General features: G+C 46.0%; 1 protein-coding gene across 1 annotated transcript in view; it reads left to right on the forward strand.

Moving 5' to 3' along the window:
- The window catches only part of LOC138472127 (ATPase family AAA domain-containing protein 3-A), a 672,103-nt gene that overhangs the window by 185,000 nt on the left and 460,267 nt on the right, over positions 1-26,836 (forward strand). Inside the window, exon 8 of the mRNA XM_069610129.1 lies at positions 8,623-8,778. Within this exon, the coding sequence (XP_069466230.1) occupies positions 8,623-8,778 (156 nt within the window). The remainder of the gene's footprint in view (positions 1-8,622; positions 8,779-26,836) is intronic.

A 26,836-nucleotide genomic window follows, 5' to 3' on the forward strand; every position in this document is an offset into this window, starting at 1 on the left:
CTTAGAAATGTATCATTTATTAAGTGATTTTAACATTGATTTAATTGAGGACATTTTGTGGAGAGGTTTTGGGTTTAACTCGCTCTGTTCCATGTGAGTATAAGGCACAAATTGGGGATTGTCTCTTTAAATGCCAAAATTAATTGGAAAAAGGGTCCAGCAATATAGTAAGTTCAAGTACCCACCAAACAATATGCTATATGAAGAAATTGAGAAGCCCTTGAACTTGCTTTGACTCATGGCTTAAAGATGGGGGTTTTTGCCAACAGAGTGTAATGATGCTACTAGTTTCAACAAGAAACACATGTGGAGGCATTACTGGTCCAATACAGTGGACAGGCTGAGCTCTTACAGTAGATATGGGCACTTAAATAATGGTCATCGGGTTCTTGCAGCTCCTGTCCCATATCTGCTAAGGCATCCCACTTGGAATATATGCCAGAACTATTGTTTTGATTTATTTCCAACTACGGCTAATCAATTTTTATGGAAAGAAATTGAAATGACCGCTCGGAATGTAGGTTATGTAAGGAGAGTCTGGAGACATTAAAACATTTGTTAGTGTAGAGCCACACAAACACCGTGCATTAAGCACTTTCATAAGCTTGTACACGATCTCACCGCCCTTCCTTGACTATTGCTCCCAGCCTTGGTTGATTGCACTTCATCACTTCTTGAATGCTATGTAATTAGTTGTATTTTAATGAATTGGTTTTAATGAATTGTACTGATGTTTTATCATTTGTTTGTATTTTTAGAATTGTGGTGAATTATGGATTAATGTGGTTTATTGTGTTTGTATAGTGTTCAAATTCATTCAAACTAAGTGATGCAATAAATGAAATGATCACCAAAGTTTGACCTTGGTCACATCCTGCAGAAAAGTTTCCTCACAATCCTTTTTAGCTGCAGTTGGCTTTTCGGGTGCTTTGAGACTTTTCCCTGCCTTTGACAAAGCTAAGGTGCAAATTCACTTTTCAATTAGCCACATTGGCAATCGAGTGCAAGCTCTGGTTCCAGTCATTAGCATGCATCCCTTAAAACGTTTGGCAGTTGGCCACGTTTTGGGGAATGCCACATTGAAACCATCTAGCCTTAAATCCGAGACATCCTAGCCCCCTTGTACTGTTGATGCACTAGCTAAATCTTGGCCTAGCTACGCCTCCCTCTGACTTCTTTAGAAGGCAGTAGCCATGACCATATATGGCATCATCCACAACCTTGTACACAAAGGAAAACAAGATGATCTGCAGCACTCCAGGAATTCCAATGCAAGAGCACCACTTAGGGGTCTGTCTGCATCCATCCAGCCATGGCACCTGCAGCTAAAGGCCGAAAGTAGAAAAGGGAATCTCCCTATTTGGGCAGAAAAGAGCTTAGGACCATAGCCTCTGCTGAAGCAAGAAATCGCTGAGCTTGACCTTTGCCTGATTCTTGCTTCCACACATGGGTATCCTTTGTTCCAGTGACTCTGTTATTACCTTTATGAACTAAGGGACATCCCTGTTTGGAACAGTCTTTTTGGAGGCTTGTAGCTACATTTTAGCCAAACTCAGTACTTTTACTAGCTCCCTCACAGGCAGCTTAACCCCTTTCCCTTGTCGCTCGCACACCTACATTGTCTGGTTGCACCCTTCCCTCACTGTCTTCACTTCCCTACTTTTGCACTTTACACCATATTATGCACCTTGACTTTGCTTCTTTCCTCCCTGTACGCACTCTTCTCTCGCAGCCTTCAACCACACATTTCTTTTTTCTAACTCCATCTCCCCCTCCACACGCATCCCTCAAACCAGACGCTCCTGTTCTCCCAGAATCTCCAATCTCATTTATCCTCCTCGCTTAATGCAAACACCTGCTCCTGTATCTCACCTCCTATCACTTGGCCTCTGGAATGCACAATCCCTCTGCAGTAAGGCTTCCTATGTCACTGACTACTTTGACTCTCGCTTTTGAAATAGCAGGAAACCGGTTCACCACTCCTGCTTCTGCTACAGTAGGTAGTAGCTCTCCGCACTCATTCTGCAACCTTCTCCCACTTTCCCTGACCTGTTCCTGGTCAATAAAGGCTTTCACTGTTGCCTCCTCTTTCCCAATTCTAACATCTCAATTTCCCAAATATGTTACTATTCAACTCCTCCATCCTGCTCTTTGCTGTTGTGGCTCTCTACCGACCCATGATCCTCTGAACAACTACTTCCCTCACCTAAACCTTCTCCTTGAGTCACTTCCCTCTGACATCCCCATTGTTCTCCTGTGGGACTTTAACCTTCTCAATCCCGCCACAGCCACCTGCCTTAAACTGAACTCCCTCCGATCTGACCACTCCCTCTAGTACCTCCATGACCAGCCTACCTTCTTTAGTGGGAACTCGCTTGACCTGATCGTTCTCTGTACTTCGCTCCCCTTCTGAACTTTCAATTGACTCCTGTACCCCTGATCGCTCCATTGTTAGTTAACTTCTCGCTCCCTTCCTCATTTTCCCCTCCTCTCCCCTCTTCAATGACCAAGAAGAAATTCAAGCAAGACTCTTGCCTCTTACCCAGTGGTCGAAGTGTACGGGAAAAAAAAGTTGTGGCACTATCTATGTTCGGTTCTACGTCATATCGACAGTAATTTTTACCACTGTTTTTACGAATACATTTTGCCGAAAAGTCTGACATTTTTTAAATTATTTTTGGTGGGTGCCCCAGATCCCCCTCCCGCGCCTCTTTTTAACACTTTCCAACCCCGCCTAGCCACTAATCTGCCCCGCTCAAAATTTCGACAAAGTATATTTGTAAATAAACCAGTCGTAAAAATTACAGTGCTATACCTTATGTTCCCTGCTGGCCTGCCCCCGCTCCCCACAAACCTCATTGCCATGCCCCCTCACATGTGCAATACAAACCCCCGAAACACACCTGCTGTTTAAGGGAATGTTTAGTGCTGTGCACTGAAGTGCAAGTTTAAACTACTTCCTACACTTTTTTAAATTTTATTTTAAAAGTAAACCATTCCGGAGCAGTTTCTTTTTAAAATAAAAGTATTGGAACAGTAAAACATAATTTCTTTTAAAAAAGAGGAGCACCGCTCCCACCCACTTTGACCACTGCCCTTACCTTGACTTGATAATGTAAGGACTTCACTACTGGCTCTCCCTCCCGTTTTCATGCCTCTCCAATTGACTGCTCTTTTTTTCTTATTTTATTTTTTTACTTTTACTGTGCACTTATGGCTCTCTTTGACCAACAATAGCCTTAATGTACATTCACAACTTCCTACTCCTCTTTTCATCCCTCAGTCACCTTTTGCGATTCAAACCCTCAAAAGAAACCTGCACTGTGACCTAGGAAGAATGTGCAAACTTGAACCCACGTCCTACATTTAGATTACAAAAATAGCATTCTGGTTTTCTCATATGAACTGGGCTCTACAAGTCTTACTTCACCAACCTAATCTCCTCTCTTCACAATCACCCTAGCAAACTTTCATGTACTCTCCAAGCTTTACTCACTCCTCCTTAGCCAATATCCATTGCATTCCCCCTATCTGCTAATGATTTCCTCACAAATATCTAACACCTGTGACAGTTTCACAGAACTCCTCTCTCGCCCTCATCCTACATCTGTCCCATCTCTCATCTCTTCCACCTTACCACATTGGCACCCATCCTTTGCAGCACCAGCCCATCTTGTTCCCCCTATTGACCTGTTGGCTCCTCAAATGGTCACAATCACTTGCCCGCTGTAAGCTCTTTCTCTCTGCTGGACTGTTCCCTGCCTCCTTCAAATCTGCAACTGTCCTACCCATTATGAAGAAACCCTCTGCTGACCCAACTGTTGTGGTGAAATATTGTCTGGTTTCCCTCCTACCCCATTATTAAAGGTCCTTGAGCAGGCAGCTTCAGTAGTACACACTCATCTAAACTGCACTCCTGCTAGCTTTCTTTTGTATGCTCATAATACTTAACCTTTTGGAACTCTCTGCCCCTTTCAACACTGTTGAACACTCCTCTCTCCTGACACTCTCCAGGACCTATAATTTTGCAACTGTGCTCTATCCTGGATTGCCTCCTACCTGGAAGACCCCTCTTTTAAAATGTCCTTAAAGTCTCAAACCTCTGACCCTACTCCTCTCCCCGTTTCTGTCCCCAAGTTCTGCTTGGAACTCTGCTCTTCACCGTCTTTACCTCAGCCAAAGGATGAGAAAAGTCTAGTCAAGGCATTCATTATTTGCTGATGACACTAAAATATTTCTGCATTCCCTTGTTCACCCCTGCAATCTTGGAACAGTTGACCAACTGTCTCACTGCAAACTATCACCAGATGGCTCTTTGCTGTCTCATACTGAACTCCTGCAACACCAGCGCTACCCTCCCCCTCCCCCTTCACGTCTCTCTACCTGGGTAGGCCTCTTATCAGGGCAGTGCCATACCTACTGCAGAGGTGATGCTGGCGATTTGAGAGGGGACCCCCGTCCCCAGCTCACCTGTATGGGTGGAGCAGGGTACATGCATTGGTGTCTCTTTGACCCGATGCTGGCAAGGCTCTGTGCTAGCCAGGTCTTTCCGTTGGTTTCTGAGACATTAAAGCTAAAAGTGTGAACCAGACTACTCCAGACCCCTGGAATGGATAAGGACTAGTGGTCTCTGTGAAGCTGCAGTCTGCAGAGAAAAACCCATAATGCATCTGAGCCAACTAGACAAGATCAGGCCTAGAACAGGGGCAATGAATGGCCGTGGAACACACTTTACAATTGAACAGCTGAATGGGAGACCTAGCATCAACCCTACAAACCCCAGACTGGCTACATGTGAACAGTGGAGAAGCAGCTGGAGCAGAAACCAGCAGCGAGCTGCCCAGGACCAGGAAACGCTCCCCAATTCTTTTGCGGAGAACAATTTACTTGATCTAGGAGGAGAAGGGAGAACAAACGACAACATTGACCGAATGGCAGATGAAGGTAGAAAACAGGCTGGGGCTAAAGGCCCTTATGAACACTTCCAGGAAAAGACCCAGCACAAAAGAGAAGGAAATGGCCCAAGAAGCATCAGACCCATCTAACCAATGGGAGCGGAGATGAGCATTCAGACAGGAAGTTGAGGGCTGTAAAAAGCCAGCAGCCATTGAAAGGTTAACGGGTGAGATAGGTGCAGCCTAAGAAAGACCAGGTAACTGAGAGGCGCTTGTAGCAAGTGAAGGAGGACTTCGAGTTGAGTTTAGGTGTGTTTGGAGAGAGTGATGGTAAGGTGTTGGGGGACTGTGAAGATGGTAACAATGTGGCTCTGTGTGTGATTGAAGGTAATTTTGTAGAGAGAGTGAAAACACCATTATGCTCTGCAAACTAGACTGCTACTCGTGCCTACATCTTGGCATTCTTATACTCATTCCTCCCTCTAGACAAAGTCCTCAACTTCGCTACTTGCACTCTACAACCTACCCATACCCCCCCCAATTATACCTACCAACATCTTGATGGTTGGCTCTCTATGCGCAACCACTCTTTCCAAACTCCTTCCCCCTATTTGTCTAGTACTCTACCTGTCCAACGTTATCTCCATCTACTCGCCATCTTTTTCCCTCCACTCCACCTCTGCACACTCGATCTCTGTCCCATTTTCCACCACCGTTTGCATCCTCTGATTTCTGCTATTTTGCCCTGCTCGACCTGCTCCTTTGGAACCTGCTGCCCTTTACAATCATAGCCAGCATAATTGTGGATTTTTCCAATGCTTGGCTTAAACTTCACCTACTGGCCAAAGAGGGAGCTGCTTCCTCTAGTGCTGCGTAATACCATTTTGCATATTTGTATAGTACTCCTTTGTAGTTTTCGGCACTAAACCCCCCCTCCCCCTCTCAGGGTAATGATTGTTACTTTTGTAAATTGCCCGTTTTCTCCCTGATTTATGTCCCACTTTGCTTGCACCCTTCGAAACTGGCAGTTAAGGTGTTAAGGCAGTTTGTACCATCTGCTGATGCTACAACTAACCATAGGGGGGGAAGGCTAGGAGGACTCTCGGGGGTGAGTAGCAAGAATAATCATGCTTCCCAGGACATCACGATTTGCACTTGCCTTGGTTGTTTTCCTGGAAACCACTCCAGTGACCAAAAACAAAGTGGGAAGTCAAACTGCTCTTTTCCATAGGTCGGGGTTTCAGAATCCGGTTCCCAGGGCCTTGCACCCTGAGCAAACAATGATCCCAGTAACACAGAAGAGCAGGGTGGATATCGACCTGATGCTGAACAAATGCTTAAATGCGGCTGTTCAAAGAATTCCTGGGATAAATGGGCTCTGCTCAATAACATGACTTTCCAATTAGCCACTTTATCACAGGGAGTATCAGAAATGCAATGGCTGTTACACTTCACCAAATTGTTTGCGGCACAAAATAATTATAAATTGGCAAAACGTAAGATTACAACTACTCCTTGGAATATTCAATTTGAGAGAGATGACCTCCTTACACTGATTAGAAAACTAAGCTCTTCACAAGCTCCTAGCCCAGATGGGCTCCGCAATGCTATCTTGAAACAAAATCCAGAAGCCTGGGCTGACTTCTGTATGTTGCTGTTTAACGAGATAATGATGACTAAAGAAGTCACTCCCTCTTGGAAAACTGCCTTGATCATTCCGATATATGAAAAAGGCAATAGTGAAGAACCCAGCAACCATCTCCCCATTGCTTTGCTTGATATCTTAGGAAAGATCTTTGGAACAATATTACTACTACATCTAAATAAATGGGCAAAGTGCTTCGGCCAACTAGACCCCAGACAATCTGATTTTTGTAAGCAGCGTTGGTACCAACCAGAACTTGTTCTTGTTGAAATTATTGAAGCTTAAAGCCATGAAAGCAAAATCACGACTATATGCATCCTTTTTTGACCTCAAACAAGCATTCGATGGCGTTATGGGCAAAGATGCATGGGGATGCCCTGAAGACCTATATGAAGCAATTGAAGCTCTTTATTCAATTTCTATCCAATTACGATTATTGAAAGAAGGTATGTTCTCTGAAAAAATCACCACTTGTGGATTAATACAAGGCTGTCCTCTTGCTCCTGCCCTTTTTAACATATATTTGGCTGATATGAATTTGAACCAAGCCGCGATTCGAGCATTCCCTCCAAATTAATTACACTGAGATACCTTTTTTAGTGCTATTTGACCAGATTACCAGCAATGCGACCCCAGGTGAGCTGCAGGACCCTCTGCCCCACGCTTGCCACCTTGTGGCCAGGCTCATGCCCCCTTTGCGGCCCCAGACCCCCTCACTCCCCATGTTCCCCGGCTTCCCTCTTCCCCTCCCTCCGCCCACCTCCCGGACCTCCCTCCGCCTGTGATTGGCCTCTCAGGCCTTGTACTGAGCGAGGGCCCGCAGCTGCACCTGGGGAAATGCCATTACCAGCTCGGCGACCCCAGGTGAGCTGCAGAACTGTCTGCCCCACGCTTGCCACCTTGTGGCCAGGCTCGTGCCCCCTTGCGGCCCCAGACCCCGTCGCTCCCCATGTTCCCCGGCTTCCAGTCCTCTGCCAGGCTGCCCTGCGGCGAAGGGCCCCAAGGAAAAGGGCGGCTCCTGCACTGGCAGCTCCGAGACATGATTCCGGGTGTCCGCAAAAGGAAGCCAACAGACACCAACAAAACTGGAAGTGTGGCATGGGTGGGGTGTAGAGCCATTACTCTACACCAGAAAGCCCTCGCCACTCTACCTTACCTTCCATAATGTAGACTGCCATAGGCTTACACCATGCCTACTTGGAGAGATTTGCGACCACAAATCTAAATCCACTCTTAGGTGAACCGTAAAGGTTGCATTCCATCACACACTAACATACTAGCCACACCTATAGAGAATGATCAAGATTAGCCTGCATGACCTTTAGACAGCTGTAACAATGTTAGCATGTGCCATACTTGGATGTCATCCTTAATTCTAGCTTCCGTCACTTCTAGACGGAGTTGGGAATTTTAGCATGTGCTACACTTGAATGAAACTGTTCGGGATGACCCATTCCACACCTGGATGGAATAACGAATAATGGCGGGCATCACACCTTGACACAATTGCAAGGACAGCAATGCCAACTAAATAATGCACTAACAACTTCAGCCCTCTGCATACACCTCTCAATCTCTAACAAACACAACCACAAGCCTAAATACAGCAATCCGCAAAACTTCACTACATTACAACAACAAAATAAACCACACATAGACTTGCACAACAGCACACGATGACTACAGACCGTAAAACACCCCAAGGCCAGCCAACAGACCCACCTGGCTGAGGCTGCCAACAGCACATCACTACTCTCTTGCACTTTTCCAGCTTATTCCCACTAACTAACCCCCGCCCCTTTTCTCCCTTTTCAGAGCCACCAGAGCGCCAGGGGACCACTCCAGTGGTGATAGTGCGCGGTACAAATATCCTTTAACATTAACATGTTATCATCTTTGACAGCCCTCCAGGGAATGCCTTTGTCATTGTAAATGTCTTATTGCAAGTCATTTCTGATTACAATGAACATCCTTGTTCATCAAATAAATACAAATACAGATCATTGCCTCGCTGGACTGCTAGGGCTTAAAGTAAATTTGCCTTAACTTTCTCTTCATTCAAATTTTGTGTTTTTTTGACAGGTGGCTGGATTAACACTGCTCGCAGTTGGGGTGTACACAGCAAAGAATGCCACAGGTGTTGCAGGGCGCTACATTGAGGCACGGCTGGGCAAACCCTCGCTAGTGAGAGAAACATCTAGGCTTACTGCGCTGGAGGCACTCAAGCATCCAATTAAGGTAAATGTTGTTTCTGATGAGGGCTCTGGATTTGGGAAACTTGATTTATTTTTCTTTCTGTAGCTTTCATTGTGGTTTGGCATGATTGGGTGCTAACTAGTACAAGTGAGACCGTAAGAAAGCACAACAAGTGCAGTGCAATGCTTTTTCTGGTTAAAGTTAATAAGTGCATTTGCACAACGCCACTGGAAAGTCCCTGTGTGTAAACTATGCAGGACTTGAATAGATGCCACAGGGACCCACCTCACATTTTTAGGAATGGCAGAAGAAACTCTGAATATCGTCAAATTACAATGTTCAATAAAATTCATAATTCTGTGAATGGTACATGTTTGGACAGAATTCAATATTTGATCTGCCGTTTGGTGTTCCTTTTTATGGGACTCCTTAACCTTTTTGCTTTTTCCTCTGTCTTCTTGGCTCCTTTACATTATTTTAGTTTTTAAGAATCCAGTTTTGACCCTGAAGTGATTCTATCACACTACACATAGGCTAATCAGTAACGTATTCCTTTTTCCATTGTTTTACAATATTCCCATCAAATTGGACACCCTACTCCAGAGACTTATTTCATAACCCTTCTGATATTACCATGCCTGTCCTAAATCGTGCCCAATCATGCTGTTTGGTCTTCTGATAGCAATGACACTGAAATGGATTTTAATTCCTATCGTTTTAATAACTTGCTATGCAAATTACTTGGTCCCTCTTTAAAACATTTTTTTTTTAAGAACTCATACTCTTGGCAGTCATAAAAACTTGTTGAAAATAAGAGTTCTGTTACATGTCTTGAAAAAAAGATTTGTCTGCAAGCTCTTTACTCTTAAGTGCAGCTAGCCTTAGTTGCAAAAAATGATTGCTGCAACCATAGCACCGTTTACACTTCAACTATCTCTAAGGCTTATTCCAATCCTAATGCTATCTTTAAAATGATCTAGAACTGTTTGAATCGACTTTCGGCTACTGTGCCCCATTATTCAAAGGACAAATGACATGACCAATTTATCTTTGGTTGAGAAAATTAAGATTTAAGAAAATTTGATCTCTCCTGATTCCATTATTCACCCCTCATTAAACCCCTGTTTGGTGTTCTTTCAAGCTACTTACAACAGATTTCTTTTACTTCACTTCAGTCCACCTTCTATGCAGATTTAATTCCTGCTAGTTTTTGTTAAGATCTGCCCTTTACTGGCAACTTCAGTTGGGTGATATTATATGTATATATGTTCTATGTAAATACTCATTATGATTACTGCCCTCATTTTTTTTAGACTCATGTGACAACTTTATTCATAAAATATACATTTATTAACAGTTTTGCAAACTGTTCAAGTACAAAATTCTAACAAATCAATTCTTTTCAAGAAAATCAATGTGTTAAGGAGCCAATACATGCAAGATGGAAACAGTCTTTTAGAGTCTAGGTAATTAAATATATAGAAATGATTTGTAGAAATTACAGGCTGTTAGACACAGACCCACTTAAAGAAGAAAAATTAGACTATTACAAACAAAGAAGTAAAGCAGTATTTGATCGCCAAAAAAGTTGAAGTTGAACCATCTGAGGCATCCCAGTTAGCTGCATGAAGACGCACTTTTGACAAGGAATCCCAAGCAGGATGCCAGTTAACAGAGCATATACTGTCCACACATTCATCTTCTGGGGAGCCATTGCATGGTGACCCTAATTTAAAAGACCTTTCATCTTGAATTGCATCCGGTGCATAGTTGCATTCTGAGAAAATCCTACACAACATTGGACATGAATGAAGAGCGTGACCAACTTTGTAATCTTCAGTCCAAGCAATCTGTGGTCTAATGGCCTTGCACAGTATATTGTGCACCTCAGCATAATTCATTATGAATTTTGCGTCAGTAATTTCTGGTATGAAGAAGTCAGTCGGCAGGCATAGATGCGCACAACTGCCAGCCCCAACAAGGGCCAACAAATAAACCGAATTGTCGCCATGCTGCGCCTTGAGGTGTCAAGCAAACAACTGCGTCTCGTTTGAGTAGTCTGATCAATCTTTCCTTGATGCAATTTTCCCATCCTATCTTAAGACTAGACCTTCTTCCACTCCTGAACCAATAGTTTCTGGATCTTGTGCTACATAATTACCCTCCCATCACTAGTCTCCCTATATTAGGCACGATGCTAGAGACGGTAACTGCAACTCAAATAGTGAATCATATTGAGACCATTCGGCTTCTCTGTTTCTACTCATCTGGATTCCTTAAGCTTCAGTGTACCTAATCCACCACGCTTCAAAATGTAGACCGTATATAAGACTCAGCTGATGCTGGTCTGCTGATGTAACTTGGTTTGTCCGCAGCTTTTGAGTCATGCTGCGCTGGTTGACGTCCTTCAATATAAAATGGACCTTGATGGAAAATGTTTAGCCTGGCTTACCTCCGACCGCTCCACTTGTCAACAAGCAGACTAAGACAAACCTATTCATCTGCAACCTGCAGAGCTCCATTCTGTCAACTATTTTGTGGAGCCCTCAGAGGATATTGTCTAGAAGTTGTGAGTCCGTATGCTGATGTCATTCAGCGTGATCTGTTTCATCTGCTGCAGACCTTATGAATCTGTCTGCTCCCTTTCTGACTTCGAGAATTGGATGGCTTCCACGAATAAAGCTGAATTTCTTTTCTTTGTTCCCCCCGCAACAAACCGCTCATAGCGTTCTAGCTTGTTCAAATGGCTAAGGCTGGGGTTACTCAATCTATGGTGCCTGCAGCTATGTTTCTTGGGTTTGGTCATAAAACAAACTTTGATTACAAATACACATTGAAAACAATGAGCTCAGGTTGCCAATTTTCTCTTTTACAAAAAAATCAAACATTTCATCCCAGCTGAACTTTTTTTGTTCAGTGGTACAAGCCCTTTTCCTTTCACATATTGATGGAGGTAATGCTACTTTCTGATGTTTGTTAATCTGCTTAGAATCACATGCTGTGCATAGTCGACATCCAGTGGTCACTGCGGAGTATTGCATTTTGTTTTTCGTAGTCGAAAAGGGGACGTCAATAAGGCGTGTCTGTAACATTATCCCTATAGTGACGTGCAGTGTACCCACATCTCCTCGCGCGTCAAGGTCCCTCAGATTGTTTTTTTCCGCCCAGTTATTGGTCGCCTTTATGCAGAGCTCCTCGAGAGACATTGCGAAATCATTTCCTCGACCCTTGGTCATTTATTATTATTAGCTATAACGCATAGATCCCTCCCTCGACGTAGCTGCCAAGCTGTTCTCCGCTGAGCAAGATCTTCGACGGAGGGACGAGCGGAGGAGATCCTTTGGCGCTGCCGAACACACGGCCGGGCCTCGCGGCGAGCGATCCCTCGACGTAGAAGCTGATCGCCGAAAGCCTTGCGCGTATAGCTTCTAAAGACAGCCAGAGACTGACTACGGGTGACACGTCGAAAACCGCTCACAAGGCCAAAGAAACGCAGAGGACGCAGGAGGGTAGGCTGGGACAGCTCCCACCGTCGACACAAGACCCTAGCCAGCGAGAGGGTTTCTCAGAAGGCGAAGAGACTCTATCTTTGACGCTATGGGACAGAACTAAGCAACTACATGGAGAGGGAACTCCCTTTTCACTCCCAGACCACTCTGGCCTACCTTACTGGACTGCAGAGAGGTTCCAGTCATGTATGGACAAGCTAGACCGGTTCATGGCCATCCCAGAAAATAGGACACCCAAGAGGTCAAAGAAGGTACTCCAGGAGGGGCCATGGGCTAAATACCCTAAGCTCTTTAACCCCCTACAGAAAGACATGAACTCTTACGACCTCACTGAAGAGGACTCTCACTTCCAGGAAGAGGATGAGTTTGTGAATAATGAAGACCAATAAGAGGGAGAAGGTTTTCATGATGACACTAACATAGGTGAGGAGGGCTACGAGGAGGACCCAGGTGAAGGTAGCTTACAGCCCTGGCAGTCGCCATCAGGGTCTACAGACCCCGACATTATAGACATTTCTTCTCCTCAGACCACACCGGTCAAGAACCCATCTCCAGTAGACGGATCAGCCCACCATCAATGCGCTACTGAGGAAGGCAGCAGCGCATTTTGAAGTTGAAACTGGGGAGGTCAGCCCAGATACTGATTTCGCCAAAGATTATTAAAGAAAAACCTCCCACTAGTCAAACTATTCCTATGCTCGCCTCGGTTAAGAGACGACTCCCCCTATCGCTGTCCACCCCCGCGCTGGTAAGAGGGGTCAATCCAAGAATCGAGAAATTGTTCTCACCCTCTGTCAGACCCATTATACATCGGAGGTCACTCAGTCCCGGACTTCTTAGTGGTGACTAACACAAGGAAGAGGGCTGGGGTTCCACTGTCAACCAGCGAGGCACCCCCAGATAAAGAAGGGAAAAAGCTTTATGCCTTGGGCAAAAGAATTTCTGCCTCAGCAGCGTTTCCGATTAGGATTGCCAATAATAATACATTGTTGGCAAGCTATGTTGATGCTCAATGGGGAATGCTTAAGCAGGACATCGAAGAAGCCCCTGAACCTCTAAGAACTCGCTTATTGGCTAGAGTTACAGAAGGAGCTCTGGTCAACCAGAGCATCATTAAGAACACTCTTGATGCGGCAGAAACTGCTGGCTGTTCTTTGGTGCAGGGAATAATGCTGAAGCGTCACATCTGGCTTCGCAATTCCGGTTTCAAGGCATAACGCAGGCGTCACTCATTAATAAGCCAATAGAAGAGTCAAATCTCTTTGGAAGGGCAGTGGACGATGCACTGGAAAATGCAAAGAAAGAATTCAACGCCATAAAGACCTTAGACCAAATCTCAAAGCCCCCAAACAGGCGGGGATTTGGGAACAAGCGCTTTTTTCGTGGCCAACGCCAACAGCAGCAGCAGCAACAGCATTACACTGTGGGCAACTGACCCTCTAATCAGGGTACCAGTAACCAGTATAACCAAAGAGGACAACGCCGTGGCAAGGGCAGAGGCCGGGGCTCCAGCCCCAGAGGCACCCTGGCAAGTAACACCAAATGACCCGAAGGTTCGGGTCCCCTCCCATGCGTCTCCGGTTGGGGGCCGGATAACATCGCTCCTTTCAGCATGGGAGGGAATAACATCAGACCGGTGGGTATTGTCAACCGTAGCCCACGGGTACTGTATAGAGTTCAATCGGGCCCCCAGCTACAGACCTCCAAGGGGACGACGCCTGTCACCAGAACACCTCGTCATCCTCCTCCAAGAAGTAGAACAGCTGCTACAGAAAGGAGCAATAGAGGTCGTGCCCCTATCTCAGGTAATGGAAGGTATATCAGTGTACTTCCTTGTACCCAAAAAGGACCTAACCATGCGCCCTGTACTAGATCTGCGCCCAGCGAACAAATTTGTAAAACCACAAAAATTTTGTATGGTAACATTACAGGAAATAATTCCCCTGCTAATTCAGGGGGATTACATGACAACACTAGACATGAAAGATGCATACTTTCATATTTTGATGTTGCCAGCGCACAGAAAATACCTCAGGTTCTTGATAGAGGGCAAACACTACCAGTTCAGAGTGCTACCCTTCGGCATAGCGTCTGCACCAAGGGAATTCACAAAGGTACTGGCAGTGGCAGCGGCCCACCTGTGCAGGTTGTCCATACCGGTATACCCTTACCTCGACGATTGGCTCATAACAGGGGAGTCCTACGAGACATGCTTCTCAAACACCCAGAAGACAGTAGACCTTTTGTTCCAACTGGGCTTCTCCATCAACGAGAAGAAGTCCAGCTTAGACCCCAGCCAAATCAAACAATTCCTAGGGGCTCTAATTCGAACAAAGGACGGCCTTGTCTTCCCCTCCAACGAGAGGGTCCAAAATATGCTGTTTCAGATCCCTCAATATGTGGCCGGTCGAGAGGTGACGGTACGCACAGCAATGCGCTTGCTAGGAATGATGGTGTCATGTATTTGGTACCTCATGCGCGCATGCGCCCAATGCAAGAGTGGCTCAACAGCCGGTAGTGTCAGGCCAGCGGACAATGGGACGATCTAGTGGTGGTCTCGCAGGCCTTGGTTCTCTCGCTACAGTGGTGGTCGAAGGAAAACCTGGTAATAGGGAAACCATTCGCCACCCCCGCAGTGGAAGCCACTCTAACCACAGACGCATCCCTCACAGGATGAGGGGCTCACCTATCCCATCAGACTGCTCGCGGAGTCTGGACTCCAAGCGTAGCTTCCAAGCACATAAACTTATTAGAGCTACTTGCAATGTTCAAGCCTTCCAGACACACCTACAAGGGAAGACAGTGATGGTCCTCACGGACAGCACCACAGCCATGTACTACCTCAACAAGCAAGGGAGCACTCACTCTCCAGGACTGTCCAAGCTGTCCCAGAACATTTGGAAGTTGGCTGTCCCAGAACATCTGGGAGTGGGCTCTCAGACACATGTTCCTATTGTCACAACATGTACCAGGGGAACTCAATCTGCTAGCAGACGAACTCAGCAGAGACTTCCCTCTGCCCTCAGAGTACAAATGGCGGTTACACGAAGACATCGTCTTCGATGTCTCCAACCAATGGGACTTCCCAGAAATAGACCTGTTCGTAACTCTGGAGAACTCGCAATGCCTAGATTACGCCTCCAGATACCCACAGAATCGCTCCAAGGGGAACGGTCTCTGGATACCATGGTCAGGGAAATTTGTTTACGCTTTTCCCCCCGACTCCTCTGCTGAACAAGATAGTGCACAAGATGCACCAGGAACCAGTCACCATGATACTGATAGCCCCGATGTGGGCCAGCCAACCATGGTTTGCACATTTGATGGAGATGTCCCTGTCCCCACCAGTGAAACTGTCCTGCCCGTACAACTTGCTGACACAGGACAAGGGCAAGACACTACACCCATGCCCACAGAACATGAACTTAGCAGCCTGGCTCCTGAGGTCATAGGATTTGGCCATTTACAACTCCCTCAGAGATGCATGGACATTCTCAAAGAAGCTAGAAAACCCAACACTCGCCACTGCTAGTCTAGCAAGTGGAAGAGATTTGTCATCTGGTATAGAGGTAAGAGCATCAACCCAGTCCACTGCTCTCCCAGACAAATTGTCCTTTACCTGACCCATTTACTGGACTCGGGTCTAGTGTTCAATTCTATTAAAGTCCATCTAGCGGCACTTTCTGATACACCACCTCTCAAATTAAGGCGTCATGGTGGAAAGTACCAGTTATCAAAGCCTTCATGGAGGGGGTAAGGAGAATAACCCTCCGATAGCAAACCCAGCTCCCGGCTGGGACCTTAATGTGGTACTTACCAGGCTCATGGGCTCACCCTTTGAACCATGCACAAGGCAACTCTTAAGGACCTCACCCTTTAGACTGCTTTCCTAATAGCGATCACCTCCATTAGGAGAGTAAGTGAACTACAGGCTCTTTCTATTCTAGACCCCTTCGTAACAGTTCACAAAGATAAGGTGGTTCTACGCACACGCCCAAGGTTTGCACCGAAATTCATATCGAAATTCCATGTCAACCAGTCAACAGAACTACCAAGCGTCTTTCAAAACCCTTCCAATTTGGGAGAAAAGAGCCTGCATACAATAGATGTGCACAGAGCTGTCATGTTTTATATGGAAAGAACTAGGCCACTGAAAAAGACTAATCAGTTTTGTCTCTGTGGCAGCAGGAAGAGAAGGGGATGCAGTCTCAAAGTCCACTATATCTAGATGGATTGTTCAATGCATCACTCTGTTTCCTCTTGCTTAGAGAGAACTACCCTTCATGCCAAGAGCACACTACTTGAGGCACTGGGGCATCCATAGCATTCATTGCAAACGTTCCCCTTGAGCCCATTTGCAAAGCGGCAACCTGGAGTTCTGTACACACCTTTACAAAACACTACTGTCTCGATGCTCACTCTAGATCTGATTCCCAGGTGGGACAAGCAGTATTAAGACTTATTTTCTCTACTGTTCCTTCTCACAACCCACCTCCAACTCCGGGTACTGCTCGCTAGTCTATGCACAGCATGTGATTCTAAGCAGATTAACAAACATCAGAAGACAATGCATTACTTACCGTAAAAGCATTTCTGATGGTTGTATCTGCTTAGATTCACATGCGCCCACCCTTCCTCCCCGCTCGGATGGAAGGAACATAGACCTCTTTCTACATCTCTCTCTCTTTTCTGTACTCACTCACGTATAGAAGGCTCCCTCAGAGCAGAAAAAATACAAACAAAGGGACCTCGACGCGTGAGGGGTTGTGGGTACACTGCACGTCACTATAGGGATAGTGTTACAGACACACCTTGTCGACGTCCCCTTTTCGACTACGAAAAACAAAATGCAATACTCCGCAGTGACCACTGGATGTCGGACTATGCACAGCATGTGAATCTAAGCAGATACAACCATCAGAAATGCTTTTATGGTAAGTAATGCATTGTCTTAATAGGCTCATGCAGATGCTTTCTTAGGCCTTAAGTCCCCTATACATGCAGAAGCCCCAATTGTGGCAAATGTAGCTTCTCAATTCTGTTTAATCTTTGTTGGGCCCTTTAGGAACTGTGGAACTATGGAAATATGTATACAGATAAGATCATATTGTGGCTACGTTTTATAGGTGATATATTTGTCATATGGAAAGGGAGTGAATCGGAATGGTTAGAATGTGTAAAGATTCTCTGTTAATAGGAACCTGCAAATCACTGAATCTTATAGCAGTAATTCAGTAGTCTTTTTAGATGTTCTAGTACAAAAGAAAAAGGCGAATTGTTACTGAGCTCCACAGGAAACCCACTGGTTCCAATGCACCCCGACATGCTACCAGCAGTCATCCCAAAAGTCTGATTTGGAGCAACCCCTATGGGGAGCTTATCGGACTGTGAAGGAATTGCTCTTCCTTAGCAACATATGATGCAATAAGCAAAATTACTGTTAAGGGGTTTAGTCAACAAGCATATTCCAGAACAGTGATTGAAATAGCCTATATTAAAGCCTGCAACAGCAATACGGTCTTCTTTTTACATGTTCCAATTAAGAGAAGAGGGGAGACAGTGAGCATGATACCAGCCTTATTTTAATGTTTGCACATTTCTGAACAGATCAGGGAAATCTTAGTCATTGGCATATTCTCAAACTTGACAAAAACATCTCTTATTCTGGGCAAACAACCTAGTAACAGCTTTCGAAAATCCACCTTTATTAGGGCACACGTTGGTGTTTAGTGAGTAGTGTCCCTGGAATCCATTGGTTAAGTGAATCTGGCACAGAATGTAATAAATGCATGAAGTGTGAGGCCTACCAATATGCCCACAATTGTACTTGATACAGACATTCTGTCCTAGGTAATATAGTAAAGATTGGTTCAAAGGATAACTTGTGATACATCACAAATTCTGTATGTCTTGACGTGCACATGTAATAAATGGTGTGTGTCACGACTCGCCTACCATGGAAACTCACCACTCGCCTGCCATGGAGAGTGTGGAGGAATTAGAGGAAGGACTATTCCCTGAGAACGCTGTACGCGGTCTAGACTTTTGCTGCTTGCCGGCCATGTCACCATGAGCAATAGAGGAAGGACTAATTCGGCTTTTGTCTTCCAGGAAGCAACTAACGCATTCGCGTTGCAACTTCCAATGATACGGAAGATAATCCAGCGCTCCTGTGTGTGTGTATTCTTTTGCAGCTCCCAAACGGCTTACCCTTCGTTTCCGCTGTTCTCAGACGGCTTGTACTCCTTGTGCCTTCTACTTTGCCTAACTCTTGTATTCCCCTTCTTCCCCGTGCACGCTTGTTCTATCCTACGCGAGGTGCACGCCACGCTACCTTTCCCTTTCACCTCCAGTCTCCGAGTTTCCATCTGTCCGCGTTATTCAAGCATTCGTTTCTTCTCCCGGAGATATCACGGAACACTTCATCAACTACACGGTGCATTCTGGGATTCGTTGTCCATTCAGCCATAACCATCTGCCAGGGTTTTTCGGCAAGGCTTTTCCCTGGCCTGGGGTGGGCTCCCCGGGGTCACCGCTACCAGGCAAGCTGCATCTCTGGCAAAGTGGCCTCCGGTGGAGCTCACACCCATCTCTTCAAACAGGGGAAAAGGACGTGTATGAAGCCCAGCGATAATTGGAGAGAAGGAAAGAGCTATCTTCGGACGACTCCGGGGACACAGATACAGACGATACCTCTACCTTCAGGGCATCAGGTGAGGAGGGGGTTGGTGAAGATATTAAAGATCAGACAGAATCTGAGAGATTGCAACGCCAAAAGAAAATGGCCTCCCTAGAACAATACCAAGAAATGGTAAACGCTATTCAAGCCTTGACAGCTGAAGTACAGTCTCTAAGAGCGGATAATACTACGTTGCAGCAACAGATCCAACAGGTGGGACAACAGGCTCTGCAACGGGATGATATCAGAGGGGAACTGCCTCCCCTTACTCTGTCATGTGGGAAATATGATGGGGACCCAAAGAAGATAAAGGAGTTTTTGGACGCCTGTACCATTCAATTTACCTTTCGTCCTAAAACCTACGAACTAGACAGAACGAAGGTTGGGTTCCTAATATCCAATCTAACAGGCAATGCACTCGCATGGGCCACACCTAGTCACTACTTCGGACCCGGTCCTTACCAGTTACGACCCATTTGTGCAAAGACTGCGAGAGTTTCGAGAGACCGGAAGTATTCCACTTTCGAAGACTTGTTCGACATACGACAAGGATCATCTGATGTCCAGACTTACGTTATGAAATTTCAAAGGATAGCAGCAGAGGCACAATGGCTCGAAACTGCCCAACAGACTATATTCCGAAGAGGACTTCACAAAGACATTAAAGAGGAGCTGGCGAGAGTAGCCAGACCTACTACTTTCCAAGACCTGGTCTCTTTGGTCTTACAAATAGAGTACGGTATGGTGGAAAGAAAGGCAGAGAGGAGAAGACAACGCACCTTCGTATCGGGACCAAGGCCCCCCTATCCCCCCTCGGTGCCTGAAAAGGGATCCACGGAAGAGCCTATGCAGATTGGAGCTACAAGAGGACCACTCTCTTCCAGCAAAAGAAGTCCGTAAAAGAAGGACGGACCTTGGCTTGTGTATGTATTGTGGATCAGACAGCCATTTATTGAGGGTTTGTCCAGAAGTACCCCCCAGAAGGCAGGCAAACGAAAGACCCCTACCTTAAACGGGGAAAGGGAAGGGGTGAATACCACAAATCCCTGTCTTATGACACAGCCTCCGATGTTGGACTGCTGCAGTGTTATGGTGATCAAGGTACTGATAGAATGGGATCCAAAGGGTTCTGTGGAATGCATAGCCATGTTGGACTGTGGAGCAGCAGGCAATTGTGTGGACGACAAGTGGGCGAAGGAACATCTAATACCCAGACGCCCAAAGATTAGGTCCATACCGGTGGAAGGAGTCGATGGTACCCCACTCACTTCAGGTCCCATTAGCCACGAAACACAGGAACTGAAGATAAGGATGGCTAACCATCAGGAATACCTTACCTTTGATCTGATCAGGGAAGCACATTTTCCAGTTATACTGGGAATTCCCTGGTTAAGGAAGCATAATCCTCACATCGGCTGGAGTTTGAACACTGTAGACTTCAGATCACAATACTGTGATCAACATTGCTTGACTAAGGAGATCTTCCCGGTCATTCAAGCAACACTACATGCTTCCTTCAGCGTCAACATACCAGCCCCATATAGGGAATTCATGGATGTGTTCACAGATGCACAACCACGTCGTTTGCCCCCACACCGTAAGGAAGATTGTAAGATTGATCTGATACCGGAAGCAGTTGTACCTGTCGGTAGAATGTTCCCACTTTCTCCACCCGAAAAAGAAGCTCTGAAAGAGTATCTTGCAATCAATTTAGAGAATGGGCTCATTAGAGAGTCGACTTCTTCAGCAGGAGCGTCACTATTCTTCATTTCCAAGAAAGGTACAACAGAACTACGTCCCTGTATAGATTAGAGGTCTAAACAGCCTTACAGTACGGGACAGATATCCTATGCCTTTGATGAAGGATATAATTGAAGCCGTCCAGGGTGCTCGGGTTTTCACTAAGTTGGACTTGAGAGGGGCATATCACCTTTTGAGACTCCGCGAAGGAGATGAATGGAAGACTGCGTTCCGGACGCCACTAGGACACTACCAATACAGAGTAATGCCCTTTGGGCTTGTCAATGCACCAGCACAATTCCAAAGATTCATGGACAACCTTTTTTCAGACATGCTCTATTCCTCAGTAGTCGTTTACCTGGACGACAACTTTGTCTTCTCTACCACTTTGTCGGAACATCGCATCTTGGTTACAGAAGTTTTACAACACTTAAGAAAAAACTATCTGCTAGCTAAACCTGAAAAGTGCGTGTTTGAGGCATCCACTGTACCGTATCTGGGTTTCATATTATCCGCAGATAACATACAGATGGACCCAGCCAAGACTAATGCCATTACCAACTGTCCTGCACCCTCCAATGTCAAAGGGATCCAACGATTCCTAGGACTAGCGAACTTTTATAGAAAGTTCATCCCAAATTTCTCAGAGATTATTCTTCCTATCACCAATCTTTTGAAGAAAGGGGTGAAATTCCTCTGGGATTCCAGCACTGAACAGGCCTTCCAACTACTAAAAATATCCTTTGTAACAGCTCCAGTTCTAAGCCAACCAGACCAAACACGCACATTCCTAGTGGAAACCGACGCTTCCCATGGTGCTATTGGGGCAGCTTTACTACAGAAAGAGGAAGACTGATTAGAACATCCGGTCTCTTATTATTCCCGCACATTGACCACTAGTGAACGTAACTATTCCGTTCTAGAAAAGGAACTCCTGGCCATCCGACAGGCTTGCGAAGAACGGAGACATCTTCTACAATGCTCTGTAGTTCTGTTTTTGGTCCGTCTGGATCATCAGAACCTTAAAGTACTTCAAAAGATGGAATGTCGCAATTCACGACACGCCAGGTGGGCATATTTCTTCTCACAATTTGACTTTGAGATTACCTACCTTCCAGGAAAGGACAACACTCTGGCAGACGCCCTTTCTAGCAGCATGATTGAGGAAACGGGAGATCCACCAGAACCGGAACTCATGTTGGCAGGAAAGACATTCATCAATATCATAAATACGTTTTTACAACGGGTAAAGACGGAACAACAGAACAAGAGAGGTGTAAGGACGGACTTAAACTGGAAGGGCAACCTTCTCTTCAAGAAGGATGCGTTGTATATACCGACTCGGAATCTCCAAGTACACGCAATGTCCTGGTGTCATGATATTCCTTCTGCAGGACATAAGGGCCAAAGAGCCACTTTGGACTTAACATCCCGTCAATTTTGGTGGCCTTCTCTGATTAAGGATGTCAAGGAGTATGTTCAGGCTTGCCCGGTGTGTGCCCAAAACAAGTACGACCACCACAAACCCTTAAGACTCCTACAGCAAGAAACTCAACCTCAAGGACCTTGGCAACACATTTCTACTGATTTTATAGAAGATCTACCGGAGTCAAGTGGACACACTGCCATAATGGTCACTGTTGATTCCTTTAGCAAATTAGCTAATTTTTCACCTCTTAAAGGAATCCCTACAGCCAGCATTACTGCAGAAGTCTTTCTTAAAGACCTTTTCAGACTACATGGAATACCCATCAATATAGTGTCCGACAGAGGCCCTCAATTCACGTCCAAATTCTGGGCTACTCTGTGCAGAACACTAGGAATCCAAAGATCGCTTTCATCAGGGTTCCACCCGGAGAGTAATGGGCAAACCGAGCATTTGAACGCCACACTAGAACAGTACATAGTGTTTTTGTAACCAAGAGCAGGATGACTGGTTTCATCTTCTACCCATGGCGGAATTCTCATACAATAACACTACACATACCTCCCTAGGTAGGAGTCCTTTCAAATGCACGTACGGTTATGACCCGAAACATATACCTCTCTCTGGTATTCCTCTTACAAATACGCCTTCAGTAGACCATCTATTAGATACCATACAGAGGATGCATCGAGAATCCAAATCCAATCTCACAAAGGCTCGACAGGATTGTAAGAGATGGGCAGACAAGAAAAAAAGTCCAAACCCCCAGTGGGAAGTAGGGAATCGAGTGTGGCTAGCTACGAAGTACCTACCCAGATGGGGTCATTCAGGAAAACTTGCGCCCAGGTATTTAGGACCCTTTGGTATTACAGCCAAGATCAATCCTGTAGCTTATAGATTGGATATTCCTCCAACTCTTAAAAGAATCCATCCTGTCTTTCATACCTCACTCCTCAAACCATACGTTAAGGGCCCTCATTTTCGAAAGACAAAAGGACCTCCTCCCAAGATCACAGAAATCGCTGAGGAATGTGAAGTTTCCAACATCCTTGATTCCAGATACAAAACAGGCGTTCTGCAATATCTGATATTTTGGAAAGGATATCCAAAGACAGACTGCACTTGGGAACCTGTTAAGAACATTACTGCTGCTCGGCTAATGCAAAGGTTCCATCGCCTTCATCCCGGGAAACAAGGGGGAGGAAACCTAAGTAGGGGTCATACTGTCACGACTCGCCTACCATGGAAACTCACGGCTCGCCTGCCATGGAGAGTATGGAGGAAATGGAGGAAGGACTATTCCCTGAGAACGCTGTACGCGGTCTAGACGTTTGCTGCTTGCCGGCCATGTCACCATGACCAATAGAGGAAGGACTATCTTCCAGGAAGCAACTAACGCATTCGCGTTGCAACTTCCAGTGCTACGGAAGGTAATCCAGTGCTCCTGTGTGTGTATACTCTTTTGCCGCTCCCAAATGGCTTACCCTTTGTTTCTGCCGTTCTCAGACGGCTTGTACTCCTTGTGCCTTCTACTTTGCCTACCTCTTGTATTCCCCTTCTTCCCCCTGCACGCTTGTTCTATCCTACGCGAGGTGCACGCCACGCTACCTTTCCCTTTCACCTCAAGTCTCTGAGTTTCCATCTGTCCGTGTTATTCAAGCATTCGTTTCTTCTCCCGGAGATATCACGGAACACTTCATCAACTACATGGTGCATTCTGGGATTCGTTGTCCATTCAGCCATAACCATCTGCCAGGGTTTTTCGGCAAGGCTTTTCCCTGGCCTGGGGTGGGCTCCCCGGGGCCCCCGCTGCCAGGCAAGCTGCATCTCTGGCAAAGTGGCCTACGGTGGAGCTCACTCCCATCTCTTCAAACAGGGGAAAAGGACGTGTATGAAGCCCAGCGATAATTGGAGACGGAGAAGGAAAGAGCTATCTTCGGACGACTCCGGGGACACAGATACAGACGATATCTCTTCCTTCAAGGCATCCGGTGAGGAGGGGGTTGGTGCAGATATTAAAGATCAGACAGAATCTGAGAGTATGTGGGAAGTACAGTGTGCAAATTAGATGTATGGATTGTGCAACACATTGGAGCAATCAAGAAAGCTGATCATACTTATCTGATGGCCAGCCACTTTCACGAGGTGCATACAGGCAGCTTTGCACGCACCGTTACTTTAGTCTTCATGCAATAGCTGTTTCACCAAGAGGTGGGAACAGCGAACTGCTACTTTGCCGATTGGCAACGAGATGTATTTTAGGTTTTGAGACTCGGTGACCAACAGGACACAACATTGACAAGTGTTTTACACCTTCTTGGGAACGTGAATTATCCATATTCTAGTCAAGGGTTTATGTCCTGTGGAGTGTTTATAGATGGTATATGAATAGGATGAGTCAAGAACCTATGTTTACCTGTAACTTAATTGAACAATTCTTTAACGCTCTGGCGAGGATCCATTGGCGAGAGCCTCTTAAGAGAGAGGGACAACATTTTGTCATTCATTGGGTCTCTTTCCCATATCAATGTTTCTCTTTTTTGGATTGCAATACATTTTTTAATTTTTCTTGAGTTTATGCATTGAAGTGCTGTTCTTTTCTTTTTTCTTATCTTCATTATTTTCCTTACTTTTGTACGTATCTTATTACATATGTGATTATTTTAAATGTATTTGTCTCTTGTAGGCTTGTGGGTACTATGGTATAATCAGTGGCTAGGGTTAATTGAAGTGGCACAAATAATTGGGCAGAAATCATGTGCAGAACCATTTAGGATTCATGAGAGAAAGCAGTTTTTGTAATCAGCGTTCCGATCTACCAGTGTCGGGTCCGATTGGCGTTTCTATTTCAGGTTAAAAAGATTAAAACATTTCTTGTTATACTGGTGCTCAGAACATCTAGGCTTTAATGCCTTGTGATGCATCATTTTGTATCTGTTCATTATATGTGTATATTTGGATAACGTATTGCACTGGCACTTTATAACGAGCAGCAGTTAACTGTACTGTACATCATGGGTTTTATTAACTATCTTAACTATCTTTATTAACTATCAGTCCTCGGTTCACCCGGCACTTTTGGACTGAACGTTGTTTCTCCCTCGCTTTGCTTCCTGCTTTGGGCCACTTTGTCAACTAGTGAACCTGCAGTCCCTGTGGGCTGCAGCTGCTTGGGATTCCTCCATTCTACCCTGGTGCCACCTACAGCGGTCCGGTCCGCCTGAAGCGTGTTTGCTCTACAACACGTTTGGTCTCCTCCAACCACATCTTCGAGTGCCTACTCCCTCTGACTCTAGTGGTTCCTGCTTGTCATCTCTCAACACTGGTCCCGTGACCACCTGGCGGCAGTCCAATATTGCCACCTCATTTTCCTGCCTCAAGCACCTGGACTCCTCCAACTGCAGTTTCAAGTGCCTGCTCCCTTTGACACTTTTGGCTTCTTCCGGGCCATCTCTCATCACTGGCCCCGAGTTCACCTCTGGCGCCATCCCGTACCTGAACTCCTCCAACTACAATTCCGAGTGCTTGCTCCCTCTGACTCTACTGTCCCTACCGGCCAACTTTAATCACTAGACCCGTGTCCACCTTTGGCGCCATCCCATACCTTCCCTTGTCACTTTCCACACCCCATTCTTCTCCTGGTCCTACATTGCCCACCGGCTCCCCCTTTCTGTAACTGTCACACTGGTCTCTGCCCCCCCCACATTCCTAGCTCCTACAACTACGGCCCTTTTCTAATTGTCCTTCTCTATGTCCTTTGGTATGCGATCTCCCATAACTCCCTTCCACCTCACTCCCCCCTCCCCCCCTGTCCACCCTTCCACCTTCCCCTTTCCTTCCTACTCTCCTCTCTCCTCCTTATGCCTAGTCCTCTTCACTATCCTCACCCCACTCCTTCAGTGACCCTCTTTCCTTCTCTCACCACCCTAACCTTCCTTACCCCCCCCCACTGCCAACCACTCTGCCCTCATGAACACTGCTCTTTGGAACGCCAGATCCATCTGTAATAAAACTCAGCTACCCTTGATTTATTCTTTCGCCTCAACCTTCATTTCCTCTGTCTTACTGAAACCTGGATTCCCCCTCATAACACCTCTGTCCCCGCCTCCTTCGTTCACACCCCCCCACCCCTCTGGCCGTGGTGGAGGCTTTGGTCTCCTGTTCCACCCCAAATGCATCTCATCCTCTTCTTCCCCAACTCTCCCCTCTTTCCCTTCCTTTGAATTCCTCTACAAGTCCTTCTCCTCTCCCCACCTTATTTCCTTCCTGATCATCTATCGTCCCCCTGGCCCTCTCTCTTCCTTCTATGAAGACCTGGATCACCTCCTCTCACTTATGTCTCCCTCTCCCCTATCTGTACTTGGCGACTTTAATAGCCATCTTCCTCCTCCCCCTCAATCTTTTCCCCCTCCATCCTCGACTCCTACCTCCTCTTCCCCCCTTCCCTCATCCCCTACTCACTCCTCCTGGCTCCACTCTTGACCTCATCTTCAATTCCTCCTATCCCTCTTCCCCTGTCTCTTCTATTCCTATTTATCTCTCAGACCATGCCTTACTCTCATTCTTCCTCTCTCCTCTCTCACACTCCACTACTGCTAATCCCTCCCCTCCAATCTACTTGCATTGTGACCTTCGTGACTTCGACGCTACCCTCTTTTCCGACACCTGCTCAGCTTCTCTTCCATCTACCCATGACTTTGCTGTACTCTCTGCGGACGAGGCTCTCTCTTCCCTTCCTCTTCTATC

This window comes from Ambystoma mexicanum, chromosome 8, assembly GCF_040938575.1.
Source record: "Ambystoma mexicanum isolate Mex_15411 chromosome 8, UKY_AmexF1_1, whole genome shotgun sequence".
Taxonomy (NCBI): domain Eukaryota; kingdom Metazoa; phylum Chordata; class Amphibia; order Caudata; family Ambystomatidae; genus Ambystoma; species Ambystoma mexicanum.